Source organism: Lipotes vexillifer, unplaced genomic scaffold, assembly GCF_000442215.2.
Source record: "Lipotes vexillifer unplaced genomic scaffold, Lipotes_vexillifer_v1.1 scaffold512, whole genome shotgun sequence".
Classification (NCBI taxonomy): domain Eukaryota; kingdom Metazoa; phylum Chordata; class Mammalia; order Artiodactyla; family Lipotidae; genus Lipotes; species Lipotes vexillifer.
Window position 1 is genome coordinate 937437 of NW_006787695.1, and position 18270 is coordinate 955706.

An 18270-nucleotide genomic window follows, 5' to 3' on the forward strand; every position below is an offset into this window, starting at 1 on the left:
AGCTTCTGGGTCACTGCAAAAGCCATGCCAGGTCAAGGGCCACTGACCCTCAGGAGCCCCAGGTTGGCTTCCCTCATGTCTTCACGGTTCCTCATGGCCACAAACAGGCTGCCAGGGACCAACATTTTTACTACACATAATGTTGCCCAGTCATCCATTGACATTCTACCTTTATTGGGTTGCCAGGGAAACAGAGCTAGAAAGTTATCCCAAGGTCTGATTCTCATGCATCAAGGGACAGGATTGCCAGTTATCTGCAGAAAGCAGCTGTTGTCACCAAATGACTTTGTAGACAAGCAAATATACGTGTTCTTCCTCTTCCCTATGATTGTTTTGTAGGGACAGCAGCATGTACCACACACTCTCTCTTGACTCTTTTTTGTTTTTTCATTTAAAATATATCGGATAGGGCTTCCCTGGTGGTGCAGTGGTTGGGAGTCCGCCTGCCGATGCAGGGGACGCGGGTTCGCGCCCCAGTCTGGGAAGATCCCACGTGCCGCGGAGCGGCTGGGCCCGTGAGCCGTGGCTGCTGAGCCTGCGCGTCTATCACTGTCTATCAAAGAAGGGGCCAGGACAAGCTAAGTACCAGTTCTATCTTTGGCAAAGTTAAAAAAAAAAAAAAAAAGGTTAAGATGGGAAATTTTGTTATGTGTGTTTACCACAATCAAAAAATTTTTAAAATATGAATTGGAGATCATTTCATATCAATATTTTATCACTTAATGTTGCCTTTTCCTTTATACTCCTGCCTTCTATATCGGGACTCAGGATTCTCTGGTCCGTTTGGCAAACTCTGCCTGTTTTTGGAAATTGGAGGACAACAAGGGCCCGTCAGCTGTGTTGTCCGTGGCCATTTCCGTGCTATGACGGCAGAGACAAATAGTAGCAACAAGACCATCTGGGCAGAAAAGCCCCAAATATTTGCCATCAGCTCTTGATAAACACATGTTGTGCATTCTTTTTTTTTTTTTGGCCGCACCTTGAGGCTTGCAGGACCTTAGCTCCCCGACCAGGGATTGAACCCCGGCCCTGGCAGTTAAAGTGTGCAGTCCAAACCATTGGACCACCAGGGAAGTCCCCACATTCTTTTTTTTTTTTTTTTAAGTCACATCAGGACTCAAACGCAAAGGCAGACACCCCAAACCAGCTGGTTTTTCCTCGTCAGGCTGGAGCAGAATTCCAACCAGGACGGAGCCACTTCAGCTCTACCCACAGCCTACCTCCTATATTCTGCTCCCAGATACGTTATTTGCACATTGGTTCCGTTTCACCCAAGGGCCTGTCTCAAGGGCGTTCACGGCTTCCTCAAGCTGAAACACGTTCCACTGGAGCAGAACATCCACTTTGTCCAGAGCTTGTGCAAGTAAGAGCCGTGAACCACGACCTTGGTGAGGCCCCAGAATTCCAGAACCTTCAGCGGAAACATGGCTTTGCTTACTTGCTCCATGTATGGGATTTAAGATCCATCTGGACCAAACATGGTTTCTGGCAGCCACTCCTGGATCTAGAACACCTCGGGAACTTTCGCCTGCAGGGAGATACCTTTCTGTTCTGACAGAGTGCCTCAAAACCAATCACACTCTGACCTAAGCTAGAGCTAACAAAGGCCATGTTCTACGTTCTAAAGACAGTGTTCAGCATTTGTAAAGCTTTCTGAGTAGGGAAGAACATTCATTCCTTGATGAGTTTTTAGTAGTTAAGATGTTATTGATAGCATCAGAGAGAATCCAAGTTTCCCTTCTCGTTACAGACGACTTACTATCTGACTTCCTGCATTAGTTCATTTTCTGCTGCCTGTGTTAATATAAACCTCTTTATCTCTTACAGGAAATACAAGGAAAGAGAGGACATGTTACATCTGGAACACTCTTGGTAAGACAGGATTATGGGCACTCGTTCATGTTCTAGGTCTGCCTCTGTGTTACTTTTTGTCGCTTTCTCAGATGCATTGATAGTAAATTGATTTTTCTAAATTAGTAACTGATCACTCCCCTCCTGCAGATTCACGATTAATATACACGTTCCATGCACCCTTTCCTGGGAGGTGCTCCCTGGCAGCTACAGAAAGATTTCCATCTCACTCTTTCCGATGCAGCTGTGCACCGAGCCTTGCCATGGGGCCGGTGTCTGGTTCTCCAGGAAGCCCGTGACACAGATTCCATCAGATTCAGATTTCCATCTTTATTTCATGACGCTGCTGGGGATTGGAACACCATTGTCCTGCTGTTTATTTGCGTGCCCAGGGTGGCATCCATGAAAGGATGAGTTGTTTTTAACTTAAAAAAAAAAAAAAGCAAGAAAGAGAGAGAAAAAATTCAGATGCCTAAGAGGTGTATTCAAACTCTTCTGAAAGGGGATGATAATATCAAAGTCCCCTAAAATAGTGAACCCAACTTCCCACTTACAGGAGTAATGTAAACAAGATGGAAAGCAGCATGAAGCCTTGTTGGGTAGCTTGTTTTTCAGGAGCTGGCTGGCTCTGACAGTCAGCGTGCTTCTGGATTGGAAGCCCTCAGCTTGCCGCAGTCTCTCTGGGTCCCGTCCAAATATCCTCCTTCTGATGGCAGACGATCTCGGCATCGGGGATGTCGGCTGCTATGGCAACGACACCGTAAGGCAAGGACCAGAGAATTGCTCGTCTGACACCCCGCTGCAGAGGCCACTGATATCGCATCTGACCCTGGGTCTGTGCAATTCAAACTATCACAGAACTGCACACACGTCATTTCTCTGAACGCCCTTAATCCTGCTTTCTTCCCACACCCGCACTAACGCCAGCTCGAATGCATCCTGTGTGTGAATAACCGCTTCTCTGTTAAGTATGATCTCCATCAGCACGGTCCCTGGTAGACAATGGTTTTTAAATCCTTGCTCTTGTCTGTAAGCCAAAGACCAATATCAAGTTCACCACGGGGTTTCCCGGGTGGCGCAATGGTTGAGAGTCCGCCTGCTGATGCGGGGGACGCGGGTTCGTGCCCCGGTCCGGGAGGATCCCACGTGCCGCGGAGCGGCTGGGCCCGTGAGCCATGGCCGCTGAGCCTGCGCGTCCGGAGCCTGTGCTCCGCGGCGGGAGAGGCCACGGCAGCGAGAGGCCTGCATACAGCAAAAAAAAAAACAAAAAACTGAATTCTAGACTGACGAAAGAAGGAAGCTCTGTGAGGTCTCCTTCTGTTTCCAGCTACCCCGGGAGAGAGGTGCCCTGTTTAACTGCATTCTGCACCGGTAGAGAAAACCATCTGAAACACTCAAGTACCCTGAAGTCAATGCTGAATATGAATTTTAACATTTAATTAATGCATGATTTGAATAATTAAAAAATAAAATTCAATCAATCAATCGCCAGCCGTCCTGGCCAGAGGCAAGCTAAGCCACTGCTCTCTCTCTGCTCCTCGACAAACAATATCTCTTAAAAGTTTGCATTTTGTTTGAATAAATTTATTTATTTACTTTTGGCTGGGTTGGGTCTTCGTTGCTGCGCGCAGGCTTTCTCTACTTGAGGCGAGCGGGGGCTGCTCTTCATTGCGGTGCGCGGGCTTCTCACGGCGGTGGCTTCTCTTGTTGCGGAACACGGGCTCTAGGCGCGTGGGCTTCAGTAGTTGTGGCACGTGGGCTCATCAGTTGTGGCTCACGGGCTTAGTTGCTCTGCGGCATGTGGGATCTTCCCGGACCAGGGCTAGAACCCGTGTCCCCTGCCTTGGCAGGCGGATTCTTAACCACTGCGCCACCAGGGAAGTCCCTACATTTTTAATACCATGGACATCACCGCAATATTTTTAAGGGGCTAATGAGAAGTCAAGAGGTTTTTTCTATTTCTAATATAAAACAGAACATCTTCTGCCCCTGGGAACATATTTATGAGAAGCATAACCGTAACCCTCAGTTTCGTTCTATGCTGTGAATGGAAACCAAGGTTAACCATACAGTCTTAGAAAAGGTCCTTAAAGCCCAAGGCAATATGGGAACCACCCAAGTGCCCATCCAAGGATGAATGGACCAAGAAAAGGGTTTGTATACATACAAGGGAACATCAGTCAGCCTTAAAATCAAAGGAAACCCTACCATTTGGGACAAGATGGACGGACCTTGGGGCATTATGCTAAGTGAGATTAGTCAGAAGAAAACAAATTCTGCATCATCTCATTTAAAAAAAATTTTATTGGGGCTTCCCTGGTGGCACAGTGGTTGGGAGTCCGCCTGCCCTTGCAGGGGACGCGGGTTCGTGCCCCGGTCCGGGAGGATCCCACGTGCCGCGGAGCGGCTGGGCCCGTGAGCCGTGGCCGCTGAGCCTGCGCGTCCAGAGCCTGTGCTCCGCGGCGGGAGGGGCCACAGCGGTGAGAGGCCCGCGAACCGCAAAGAAAAAAAGTTTACCTCACTCTCCAACCTCCATCCAGCAAGCCAGATCCACCCACTCATGCATGATTTCAACGCTCCCGGATCAAAATCTCTGCTTCAGACATGTCCCTCTCGTCCTCAACCCAAGATATGACATGAGCATCTGCCTTTGCCAGTTCACCTATCGTAAGATAAAGCCACCCCATCAGCTTGGTCCCTTTCTCAGTGTCCTTGACTACCAGCAGAGGCACTACCCTGAAGCTGCATGTGAATCCCACCCTCACGTACCACCGCCAGTGTGTCGCTAGCGTGGAGTCACATCTTCCAGTTATTAGTGTGTCCACACAGCTGTGCTTAAAATGCGTAACCAACAAGGACCTACCATAGAGCCCAGGGGACTCTGCTCAATACTCTGTAACAACCTAAATGGGTAAAGAACCTGAAACAGCATAGATACATGTCTGTGGATCGCTGAGTCCCTGTGCCGTACCCCTGAAACTAACGCAACATGGCTCATCAACTCCACGCTAATATAAAATAAAAAGTAAAAAGAAAGAAGACTGTGTGTCCTAAGTGAGAAGTCACTCTGGACTCTCAGTTCTGGATCTTTTATCGTATCTGCCTCAGCACCAGTAGTGTATTGTGGGAACTTGGTAAATAATAATGCAGTGGATATTTCTTTGATGTTTCAGAAGACATTTGAAGTTTTTCCACTGCCTTTTTAAAAATTATTGATTGTTATTGGACTATAGTTGCTTTACAATGTTGTGTTAGTTTCTGCAGTATAACAAAGTGAATCAGTTATACGTATACATACAGCCGCTCTTTTTCAGATTTCCTTCCCATTTAGGTCACCACAGAGCAGTGAGTAGAGTTCCCTGTGCCATACAGTAGGTTCTCATCAGTTACCTATTTTATATATAGTAGTGTGTCTATGTCCATCCGATTCTCCTAATTCATCCCACCCCGCTTCCCCCCGCCCAGTATCCATATGTTCGTTCTCAACATCTGTGTCTCTATTTCTGCTTTGCAAAGAAGTTCATCTGTACCATTTTTCTAGATTCCACCTAGAAAAGAGATTACACGGTATTCGTTTTTCTCTGTCTGACTTACTTCACTCTGTATTACAGTCTCTAGGTCCATCCACAGCTCTGCAAAGCCGTTGTCTTTTGTTCATTCCTAAGAACGCATGCAGGTGTTAATTGGTGACTGGCAGGTTTTCTATTAAGTAGGATGTCACTATGCTTATGGAAAAAGTCTCTGTGTTTGTTTGCTAAAGAATAAAGCAGTTCACGTCTCCGTCTGTAGGACTCCGAACATTGACCGCCTTGCCGCGGATGGCGTGATGCTCACCCAGCACATCGCTGCTGCTTCTGTGTGCACACCAAGCAGAGCTGCTTTCCTAACAGGCAGATACCCTCTCCGAACAGGTTTGTCCTTCCTTCTGTCTAACCACACAGTGGACAGGAACATGCTCTTTTTGACTAATCATGTATGGTTTCTCCAGTACAGTGAGAAGAGAATGCTCTAAGTCCCCCATACCTTTGACCATCAGATTGGAGTCAGTAAGAGCTATAGATAATGAGGTGACACTGGTAGAACCCGGTGCATTTGATTGTCTCCTGTGATGTGGATAACCATATAAGGCAGGCGTTGGCAAACTTTTTCTCTAAAGGGCAAGAGAGTAAATACTTTCATCTTTGTGGGCCACATAGCCTGTGATACAGCTACACAACTCTACTGCTGTAGCTTGAAAGCATCTATAGACCTTACATACATAAATGAGTGTGGCTGTGTTCTGATAAAACTTTATGAACACTGAAATTTAAATCTCATATGGTTTCATATGTTATGAAACATACTACTTATTTTTTCCCCAACCATTAAATAAAACGTACAAACCCTTCTCTACCTGCAGGGGTTATGCAAGCAGGTGATAGGCAGCATTTGCCCCAGGGGGCACAGCTTTTCAACCCTTAATATAACATACATAATAATCTACCCCGAGGGATATTAAGGGACCTAACAGGCATTATCATGACTTTGGTTGTGCAAAAGTTTAAGTAACCAAATATGTTTGATCTGGAGGAAAAGAGATAGGGGTCTCCGAAGATTGTTTTCAAATCTCTGCCCGCCCCGAGGAAAAGGAATTTCTTTTGCTCTCTGTGACCCCAAGTAAAAGATCTGAGACCCCGGAATGATTTTAAAGAGGGAAATACGTCGACAAAATATTCCTCCCGTTCCACCACAGGGGCTCCAAAATCGTCCTCTTTTGCATTAAAAGTCATGCAGATCTTGTTATAAAGTTCTGGGGTTTTTGTTTGGTTGGTTTTTGGTTTTGGTTTTGGTTTTAGTTTTGTTTTGCCGAGGGGGGTTGGTTTGTTTTGTTTCTTTGTTTTTGTTTTCTTGGCTTTTTTGTTTTGTTTGTTTGTTTTGGGGGGGTTTGGGGCTTTTTGGTTTTTCGGTTTGGGGGTTTTTTTTGTTTGTTTCTCAGAGGGGTTTGGAGGGTTTTTTTTGTTTTTTTGTTTGTCTGTTTTGGCTTTGTTCTGTTTTTTTTCTCCCAATCTTCTATCTCCCTGGGGATTTGGGTAGAAAGTAGACTAAAAGTTTGAAAGTCTGTATAATGTCCTTGTGCCCTTTGACCCTGAAGCTGACTCCTGGGAGTAGGGACAGACTTCAGACCCTATATCAGTCAGAGTTCTCCAGAGAAATAGAACCAACAAGATCTATCTATCTACCTATCATCTATCTATCTACCATCTATCATCTATCTATCTATCTATCTATCTATCTTCTATCATCTATCATCTATGTATCTACCTATCTATCTATTGTCTATCATCTCTCTATCATCTATCTATCTCTCATTTATCTATCCATCTATCATCTATCCATCCATCTATCATCTATCATCTCTCTCTATATCCATCTATCATCTATCTATCTACCTATCTATTGTCTATCAATCATCTATCTATCCCTCATTTATCTATCCATCTATCATCTATCTATCCATCCATCTATCATCCATCTATCATCTATCTATCATCTGTCTACCTATCTATCTATCATCTATCTATCCATCTATCATCTATCTACCTATCTATCTATCATCTATCTATCCATCTATCATCTATCTATATATCCATCATCTATCATCTATCTATCTATCATCTGTCTACCTATCTATCTATCATCTATCTATCCATCTATCATCTATCTATCAATCTATCAGCTATTTATTTAGGATCTACCATTTCTGTCTCTTACTCTGTAAAGAGATTTATTTTAAGGAACTGGCTAGTGTGACTGTGTGATTGGCAAGTCCAGAATCCTCAGGGCAGGACAGCAGGCTGGAGACACAGGTGGGATCTGGTGTTGCAGTCTTGAAGCAGAATCCCTTCTGTGTCTGGAAACCTCAGCTTTTGTCCTGGAGACCTCCAACGGACTGGATGAGGCCACCCACCTGCACGGGGGTCACCTCCTTTAGTTGAAGCCGATTGATTGCAGATGTTAACCAAATCTACACAAGGCTTTCACAGCAACACCTAGACCCATGGACTAGTGTTTGCATGACTGGGGACCGTAGCCTGGTCAAGTTGACCCATCAAAGTGACCCACAGAGACCCTCCTATATATAGTTCTCTGCAACCTGCTCAGGGAAGAATAAATCCTGGACAACATAAGCTGAAACACCCCAACTTTCTTTGTCCTGACCAAGAACTATTTGGTTTTCACTAGCCTTCATTGAACCAGATGCATTCTTGAGGTTTTGGAAAATCTCAGAATTCTCCACATTCCCAAAGCATGATCACTGAGAACTTCATTCGCTCTTTGAACCAAGTGGATGGTCTCTGATCAGACTGAGCTGTAGTCATCAAAAAGGTCTAGGAGGCAAAGAGCATCTTCTAAATCATTGGTTCTCAACTGTACACTGCAGAGCTTTACAAAAATATTGAACCTACATTTTTAAATGATTGGGTAGAGGTCCTGGATCTCTCAGGGTCAGGATGAATTATATCCGTGGTTCCCTACCTTTTCAGCACATTAGAATCATTTGGGGGGACCTTTTAACCATTCCAAATTCCACCCCAGACCAACTAATATCACAATCTCTGGGGTGATCTGATAACCAGGTGTCAGGGTGTTTTGGAAACCCCTCCCGTGATTCCAATGTGCAGACCAGTTTGAGAGGTACTGGATTCTCTCAAGAGTTTGGTGAAATCATAAAGTGATTTTTAATTCTGTTTTCCTTTTCATTTAATTCCCTTTCGGCTTACAACCTTGACATAGCAGGACCGTAAGTCTTCTCACTAACATTTTCGATTAATGAATCATTTCCTTTGCTGACAAAAATAAAACCCATAAGGCCAACCCATGTTGGAAGTAAATTTTCAACTGAATTTTGAATAATGGAGATTTCCACCAAATGTTCTAAGTTAAAGTGATAATAATGATGATACAAATCGACGTCTGATTGTAACATTTCTTTGAAAACGATTGATCAAAGGTATGGTGTCCAGTAATGGTTACCGTGTTCTTCAGTGGACGGGCGTATCTGGAGGACTTCCACCAAATGAAACAACTTTTGCAAAAATATTGAAAGATAAAGGCTATGCCACTGGACTCATAGGTATGGACATTTTCTCAGTGTTAAGCACATTACTTTTTTTTTTCACATCTTTATTAGAGTATAATTGCTTTACAATGGTGTGTTAGTTGCTGCTGTACAACAAAGTGAATCAGCTGCACGTATACCTATATCCCCATATCCCCTCCCTCTTGCGTCTCCCTCCCACCCTCCCTATCCCACCCCTCTAGGTGGTCACAAAGCACCGAGCTGATCTCCCTGGAGCACATTACTTTTATAGGGAGGTTATAGTCAAGTAAGAAGTTTGGAAATGAAATAGTTGGGACCCAGTGGGATTTCTCACTGGACAGAAAGCCCACACACGCTGGAATCATATTACTACTCCCATTGCTTCGTGCAAAGTGGATGCTCAAGAAATATCAGCTTAATGACATATTTGGCATTTCATACAATTTTCTGAGGCACCATGATTTAAAAAATTAGAAGTTTTGGGGTGCAGGGATAGATTGGGAGGTTGGGATTGACATATACACATCGCTATATTTAAAATAGACAACCAACAAGGACCTACTGTACAGCACAGGGAACTCTGCTCAATGTTATGTAACAACCTAAATGGGAAAAGCATTTGTAGGAGAAGAGATACACGTGTATGGATAACGGAGTCACTTTGCTGTACACCTGCAACTGACGCCACATAGTTAATCAGCTGTACTCCAATATAAAGTAAAAATTAAAAATAAAAATACAACTGCAAGTCATCTACAAGACAGCTTTGGTGGCATCACAGGTGTGACAGTAACAAGTTTTCCACAGAATGCAAAATCCAGTTCCAAGCTCCCCACTGCAACCCACATGGAATTCTAAACTGGATGACAAACAACAAGAATGAGGCAGCTCAGAGATATTTTAAACGATGATCAGGTGTAGAAAGATTTTGACTATATGCCGGTTCTGACTTTTTACCCAATACAATGAAGAGTTTTATGAGCAATCATTTCCTGAGATATCTGATCATACTAAGTCATGGTAAAAGCAAAAATAAATCCATTAATGATCTTTCAAAACATCAGCATTTTGGGGCTTCCCTGGTGGCACAGTGGTTGGGAGTCCGCCTGCCGATGCAGGGGACGCGGGTTCGCGCCCCGGTCCGGGAGGATCCCACGTGCCGCCTGTGAGCCATGGCCGCTGCGCCTGCGCGTCCGGAGCCTGCGCTCCGCAACGGGAGAGGCCACAACAGTGAGAGGCCCGCGTACCGCAAACAAACAAACAAACAAACAAACAAATTAGCATTTCTTCCAATTTTACCAAATTGCCAAAAATTTTCATCATGCTGTTTTTCCCCACTTCCTGCCTAGACATGTGACTACACAGCTTAGAACCTTCCTCTCTGCTTCCATAAAGAGCAGGCTTATCTTTCTATACGTCAACAAACCACTTGCGTCATGTGTAGAATGAATGAAAATTAGGGACGGCGGTTTCTTGAAAGGGGCCCAAGGAGTCACGATCATTATCGTGTTATAGTAAATACATTTTGCTAACAGTCTCCTTTGTTGATCAGAAAGAGCAAAGCTAACTCTTTAGCTCTTTGAATATAGAATCCGATAGATTCGTGGCAATTGCTCGGGAAATCACATGAGGTTTTCTGGGTGACGGACACCATTGGGCTGCTGAGAAGGTACACAGAGCGTATCAACACTCCAGCAGTGACAGCGGGGGAGCTAATCGCCTTCCACTGACTGAACACGACAGGTGGGGTCTGCGAAACCTGTCACCCACCACCACCCTGACTGTGATTATAATGAACTAGCAAAAGGGACGGGGAATTCTAAAGTCAGGAAATCTTTTGCTCACGCTGGTCACGTCAGATGGAGTTTTCTAGAGCCGTGTGACCACTGTGTGCCTTGATTATTGCTCTCCTATAGACAGTCGCAAAGTCAGGGGGAGTCGACTGAATAAGGGTCACCAAAGATAGCGGGTCCTAAATGCTGGAACCTGCAAATATAAGCTTACATAGGGAAAAAGGGTCTTTGCAGATGTGATTCAGTGAAGGATCTTGACATGAGGAGATGATCCTGGATTATCCAGGTTTCCTTATATACAAGGACAAGGGTCCTTTCAAGAGGGAGACAGACACATATCTGACTACAAAGAGGAGATAGTGAGACCACTGAGGCAGAGATGGGAGGGATGTGGCCACAAGCCCGGGGACACCTGGAGCCCCCAGAAGCTGGAAGAGGCGGGAAGGACCCTCCCCTGGAGCCTCTGCAGGGAGCACGGCCCTGCCCACTTGACTTGATTTTGGACTTGCCCTCCAGAACTGTGAGAGCATAAATTCCTGTTGTTTCAAGCCACCAAGTTATGGTACTTTGTTCCAGCAGCACAGGCAATGCTACACAAGGTCCTCATTCCCTTGAAGTGACCTGGCCAGGCTGTGGTACAAACAACAGCAAACACTACCCCCACCTCCTCTACATCCCCACCTCCTCCCACCACCCAGCAGAGAGCCTAGAACTTGGCAAGCACACCATCCCTACTCCTGCAGGGATGATCGGACCGTTGTCACGTGTGCATACTTCTTGCCTTTCAGGAAAATGGCATCTGGGTCTCAACTGTGAATCCTCCGATGATTACTGCCACCACCCGCTCAGCCATGGCTTTGACCATTTCTACGGAATGCCGTTTTCCATGATGGGAGACTGTGAGTCCTGGGAAATGTCTGAAAAGCGTGCAGGCTTGGAGCATAAACTCAACGTCTGCTCGCATGTCATGGCGTTGGCCGCCTTTACACTCACCGTTGGGAAACTCACCCGCCTGGTAGCGGGCTCCTGGGCTCTGGTCATCTGCTCAGCCATCGTGGCCCTGTTATGCTTCACAACCTCCTATTTCATGGGTGCCCTGATTGTTCACGCCGACTGCTTTCTGATGCGAAATCACTCCATCACCGAGCAACCTATGCGCCTTCAAAGGACGACGGCTCTTATGCTCAAGGAGGTCTCATCCTTTGTCAAAAGGTGAGTATCAGAGGTGGCTTCAGGATGAAAATGAATTCGGAATCTGCTTCTTCTGTAATGGGTACTGGCGTGGTGAAACGGTCCCAGCTCAGAAAGACAGTTTTTGGTAAAATGGGGCATAAATGATGTTCCCTGGAACTCAGCTGGATCCATTGAAACAATTGACCAGTCAGCTGAAATTTGCTGCTGTTCCTTCTTATTTTAGAGCCAGACCAGGGAATTCCCTGGGGGTCCAGTAGTAAGGACTCTGAGCTCGCACTGCAGGGGGCACGGGTTCTATCCCTGGTCTGCAAGCCACGTGGCATGGGTAAAAAAAAAAAAAAAAAAAAAAAAAAAAAAAAAAAAAAAAAAAAAAAAAAAAAAAAAAAAAAAAAAAAAAAAAAAAAAAACAGAGCCAGTCCAATTCTTTGAGCACCCCTGGTTACCACAGGGGTGGTATTTAGTGAACATAAGAAACTGAATCACCTGTAGGTTTTGCAATAAATTCTAAGTATTTTTAAAGCTCTACCATCAGGACCAAGTGGTCCTGTGGCTAACTTCAGCCTGGATGTAAATGTGAGTGACAGTGACAAAGAGACTTACCAGGCCAGACCAGGAGGGACACAATGAAAAGCTGCACCAAACAGAGGCCACTTCGTGCTCCCCAAAGGGGTTCCAGTAAAGTGGGTGACTCCATGGAACCCCAACTTACCTGGGTGGTGATCATGTTCTGGAATATTCTTAGAGAGTTCTTGACGGAATTGCCAAATATGGGTCAGGTGTGAAGCGAATACTTTGCTTTCAAATTAAAACAAACTAACCTGATGTGTCCTTATTAAGTCTAAGAGCTTCTCACCTTTGCTTCTGCCCTTTAAGGGTGTAGATTAGAGCATAAAGATCAGGTGAAGACAGGGGAAGGTGAGGAATTGTCTAGATTGGGGAGAATCAACCTGAGATTAATAACCCCATACACATCGTTTTGAAAGTGGGATTTTTCATGACTATTCCACATCCTAAACTTCATTGCATAAGAGCAGTTGTAAAGAAAACTGAATGTGCAAATCACTTATTCTTTCAGCTAAGTTGGAAATCAAAAAATATACTGAAATAACAATAAAATAAAAGTCAGACCAGATGGCATCCTGGTATTCTATTTTACTTTCAGTCATCCGAAGTCCATAGAGTTAGAAAACGATAATCAGGAAGAAAAAGACGTATAAAATCGGTGTGGAGGGACTTCCCTGGTGGTCCAGTGGTTAGGACTCTGCGCTTCCACTGCAGGGGGCACGGGTTTGATACCTGGTCAGGAAGCTGAGATCCCACATGCCGTGGCACGGCCAAAAAATTAAAAAAATTCATGCGGACTTTTCAAAAGACTTTAGAAGGAAGAAAGTCATCACACCGAAGATTCTCAGACACAGGAACATCGCACCGTGGAACAGATCTACGCATTTGCCGCTGGTGGGTAGAGCAGCAAAGTCATGTATCTGAGTAAGGACGTGACAATGGAGATTTGTATTTAGCTTCTGTGGCAGCTCAATCTCAGGTTGACCAAAAAATAACACCCATCACATTGTATCTACTTTCAGAAACAAGCAAGGACCCTTCCTCCTCTTCGTGTCCTTTCTACATGTCCACACCCCTCTCATCACTACCGAGAACTTCCGAGGGAGGAGTCCCCATGGGCTGTACGGGGACAACACAGAAGAGATGGATTGGATGGTGGGTAGGTACCTTTTCCAGGTGAGAAAGTGATGGCTCCTCGTCCAGAAACTGCAGGAGGGAAGGATGTAAAGAATGAGAAGACCAGGGCTTCCCTGGCGGCGCAGTGGTTGAGAGTCCGCCTGCCGATGCAGGGGACGCGGGTTCGTGCCCCGGTCCGGGAAGATCCCACATGCCGCGGAGCGGCTGGGCCCGTGAGCCGTGGCCGCTGAGCCTGCACGTCGGAGCCTGTGCTCCGCAACGGGAGAGGCCACAACAGTGAGAGGCCCGCGTACCGCAAAAACAAAAAAAAAAAAACCTGGTCAGACTGTATAAAAAAGCAACACCCAAACACCAAAGAAATACACTCGTGTTTTTAAATCTGTAACTTTTAACCAACCACCTTCACCCATTTTTTCCCACCCCTCACCCTTACCTGCAGTAGCCACTAATCTGTTTTCTCTTTCTGTAGGTGTAGCTTTTTGGATCCCACATATAAGTGAGATCACACGGTATTTGTCTTTCTCTGTCTGACATATTGCACTGAGCATAATGCCCTCACGGTCCATGTATGTTGCTGCACATGGCAGGATTTCCTCCTTTCTCAAGGCTGGATGAAGAATAGCACAATTACATTACTGCTGACTCCCATTATGCTTTAACACTGAAGACTCATTTTAATGAAGCGTTCCAGAAATTTGGTGTAAGAGTTTCTTCTATTTTGACTGGCACAAACGCATCTATTCTTTGCAGGGCAGATCCTTGATACTTTGGACACGGAAGGTTTGACTAATAGTACCCTCGTTTATTTTACGTCGGATCATGGGGGATCCTTAGAGGCTCAGTTTGGAAACAATCAATATGGTGGCTGGAATGGGATATATAAAGGTAAGGGTGAGACATTCCCAGATCCATATGTACTGTCTTCATCTCTTCCCAATAATTCCCAACCCTTTCTCCGGAATGGGAGTTTACAAAGCAAAGTCACAAAAACCAAAGGAACCCAAATGATTGTTGTGGTCAACAGAATAATGTCCCCAAAGATATCCATGTCCTGACCCCCGTGTGGTGGAAAACGAACACCCAGATTAATAAGTAAAACGAAATCTATGCTTTGCCAGGGAGGAACTGAATGTCATCATGTAATTAAAGAGGGAGGGAGAGAAAGAGAGATTTAAAACAAATGGAAAGGTTAAATCACCCAGGTAAGCAACCACTTTGGATTTTCAATCACATTCTTTCCTGTTCATGTTTAAACACAGGTGGCAAAGGCATGGGCGGCTGGGAAGGTGGGATCCGGGTCCCAGGGATACTCCGGTGGCCCGGGGTGCTGCCCGCTGGCCGCCTGATCCACGAGCCCACCAGCCTGATGGATGTCTTCCCCACCGTGGTCCAGCTGGGGGGTGGCCAGGTGCCCCATGACAGGTACAGAGCAGCCCAAAGAAGGCAGTTGCGCTTTGTGTAGAGCCAACATGTATGTTAACCATCACTGTCGCTTTTGTTTGGCATAAAACATCCGTGAGATCAGTATCTGGAAAAACGCTCATCATTCTCTGCTGGGATCCAACGTCTGCTTCATTTTATGCACAAAATGTCCTTCCCTTCTCAGTCTTAAGTGGGGCCATTTGATTATAAGGACGATTGTCACTGAAATGCATCAGTGAATTTACTAACGATTCATCACAAGAGATTCCTTTTGATGTAGTGTGGTAGGGACTTTTCATGATCCCTGTTTTTTAAATTATTTTATTTATTATTTTATTTATTTATTTTTGGCTGTGTTGGGTCTTCGTTGCTGCACGCGGGCTTTCTCTAGTTGTGGCGAGCGGGGGCTACTCTTCATTGCGGTGCGCGGGCTTCTCATTGCGGTGGCTTCTCTTGTTGCGGAGCACGGGCCCTAGGCACGCGGGCTCAGCAGTTGTGGCTCGCAGGCTCAGTAGGTGTGGCTCGTGGACTCAGTTGCTCCGCGGCATGTGGGATCTTCCTGGACCAGGGCTCGAACCCGTGGTCCCTGCACTGGCAGGTGGATTCTTAACCACTGCACCACCAGGGAAGCCCGATTCCAGTTTTTCTTCCTTTAAAAATTATAGAAAATTTGGGAGGAATAGAAAGAAAATAAAATTATTTCGTAAACTTGACAACGTAGAGATGAATACATAATTAAGTTATATGATACCTATATACTATATATATTTAGATATATTTTATATATATATTTTATATATTTGTGTAAAATATGTCAGTACATATATAGAGATATATACGTACATATCTATCTACATTTAAACACTTTATGCATGGACAAAAATTTTAATGGCTTTACACTATTCTTTCAATTAACCTCTTACAGATGGACATTAGCCGTGTTCTTTTTTGAAAAAAAAAAATCTGGCTTTGTCATTTTACTGCCTGTCATAATTATCTTCTTAAAAATCCCTGGAAGTTGAATTCCTGGGTCAAAGTGTATATGGCCATTTACTAAATCTCTGGATACATTTTGTCAAATTGTTCCCTAGGAATTGCTACTGGCCATAGGTGAGAGTATCTATTTGTAAAATAACAGAAGTAAAATCAATTTAATTTATACATGTAATTTATTTATTATATATATAAACGACACATAGAGTATGTGTATATGCACATATACATACATGTGTGGTATCGTTTCCATTGCTTTATCAGCAGAGATGTTGAATATTACAGTCTCCTCTTTTTTCTTACATTGAATATCATGTCTCTGGTTGACATTTTTTTCTCCTAATTGGCTGCTAATTTTTAACACTAATTTATAATATCTCATTTGTTTTAAAAATAAAAATTTGTCCCTCATGTATATCACAAATGTATTTTGCTAGAAGATAAAATTCAGCCATATATTGTTGCTTGGTTTTATTTATATATACATTTATATATATTTATACACACATATGTAAACATATGTGTGTATGTGTATATGAATACACGTTTGGAAATGAAATGATATATATTGTGTATATACATGGTGTATATATATATGTGATATATGTATGATGTATCTATGCGGTATGCATATATTTTATGTATATATGGTGAGTATATATATCACATATCTATGATATATGTATGTGGTATGTGTACATATATTGTATATACAGTATATATAATATATAGTGTATATATTGAATACATAATACATATTGTGTATATATTATATATTGCATATATAGTGTATATATGTCTATTTGTATATAATGATATATATTGTGTATATAATGCATGTATTTTTATATAATGATGTATATTGCATATATACACTATATATGCATATATATTTCTTTTATTATATATATTTATGAAATGATTCCAGGTCTTTTTGAAGAATGCCGCATGTTCTATAACGACTTAAAGCTCAAATCCATATAGAACCAAGCAGGTGTTTCCATTTTGTTCAGCTGTTTGTCCCTTCAGAATAAGGCTGGGTGGACCATTACTTCAGCCGAGCAAGCTGGACCCTCCAACATCTTTTAGCCGAGGCGCTGTGTGCAGGCGGATGGGGTGCTGACTGCCCCGGGGCTGCCCTGGGCTTGTTAAGGCCACGCCCACCTTCCAGCAGCCCCGCCCTGAGTCCCTGTGCTCCTGCCTGTAGGGTCATTGACGGCCGGGACCTTCTGCCCTTGCTCCTGGGGACAGCCCAGCACTCGGAGCACGAGTTCCTGATGCATTACTGCGAGAGCTTCCTGCACGCAGCCCGGTGGCACCAACGGAACAGTGAGTAGCCTGCCTGAAGGAGTCATGTCTTGGCCTCCGTTCGCATTTTCTGCTGCTTTGTGGCTTTTGCATGTCCGCACGAGCTCCTTTATTTCCTTCTTGGCAGTATTTTTCTTCTGATGCCGGCAATGTCCTTTCACTGTCGACCATCCTGTGGTGATCAGAAGGGAATTCTGTGGTCTAGGCTATGGCTATGGCTTTCCCGTCCCCCGGCCCCATGAGGTGAGGTGCAACTTTTATCATCACACACACACACACACACACACACACACACACACACACTTGTACACACACAGGTGTTCCAACCTGATTCTAACCTTTCCAGTCTGTCCTCTTAATCTATATTTACTTTCCATGTGTCTTAACTTCATGACACCATCTCATATCTGTTATATTAATGATAACTTTGTAAAACAAGCAGTAACATGTTTAGTGAATAATTTTTGCATCTCAAACTTTTCTGGGCTGTTTTGGCCCAACAGTCCTTTCCAAAGAATTGTAAAATCATTTGCAACTATTTTTTTTTAATCCCACAGGAATATCAATAGCCACTGTCTTCAACGTATAAATGATTTTGGGGGGGAAAGTGGTATCCTTACAATATCAAGTGTTCTCTCAAACTGAGGCATGTTATGTCTCTGCACTCTTATTTAAAAGCTATTCGTTTTACCAAGCACTTTACTCCCTTACCAAGTCATTTCATTGTATTTTAATTGCTTCCATATTTATAGCTGGATTCTCCATCATCGTCTGACTGGAGTTGCTTGAGGTTTTCTGTTTCTGTGAATCTTTTTTTTTTTTTTTTTTTTTTTTTTTTTTTTTTTGTGGTGCGGGGCCCTCCCACTGTTGTGGCCCCTTCCGTTGCAGAGCACAGGCTCCGGACACGCAGGCTCAGCAGCCATGGCT

At 44.1% G+C, this 18270-nt stretch overlaps 1 protein-coding gene across 3 annotated transcripts in view; it reads left to right on the plus strand.

The window, feature by feature from the left end:
- The first annotated feature begins 449 nt into the window (after positions 1–449).
- Positions 450–18270, plus strand: part of ARSL (arylsulfatase L) — a 22099-nt gene continuing 4278 nt past the window's right edge. Inside the window, exons 1-9 of one of the 3 annotated variants that reach the window (XM_007460487.1) lie at positions 450–464; positions 1838–1872; positions 5641–5762; positions 8843–8965; positions 11514–11937; positions 13506–13642; positions 14371–14505; positions 14880–15042; positions 17243–17364. In XM_007460487.1, coding sequence (XP_007460549.1) covers positions 450–464; positions 1838–1872; positions 5641–5762; positions 8843–8965; positions 11514–11937; positions 13506–13642; positions 14371–14505; positions 14880–15042; positions 17243–17364 — 1276 coding nt within the window. Of the gene's footprint in view, positions 465–1837; positions 1873–2454; positions 2617–5640; positions 5763–8842; positions 8966–11513; positions 11938–13505; positions 13643–14370; positions 14506–14879; positions 15043–17242; positions 17365–18270 lie in introns of those variants that run through there. The other 2 variants (XM_007460485.1, XM_007460486.1) reach the window with 2 other exon arrangements.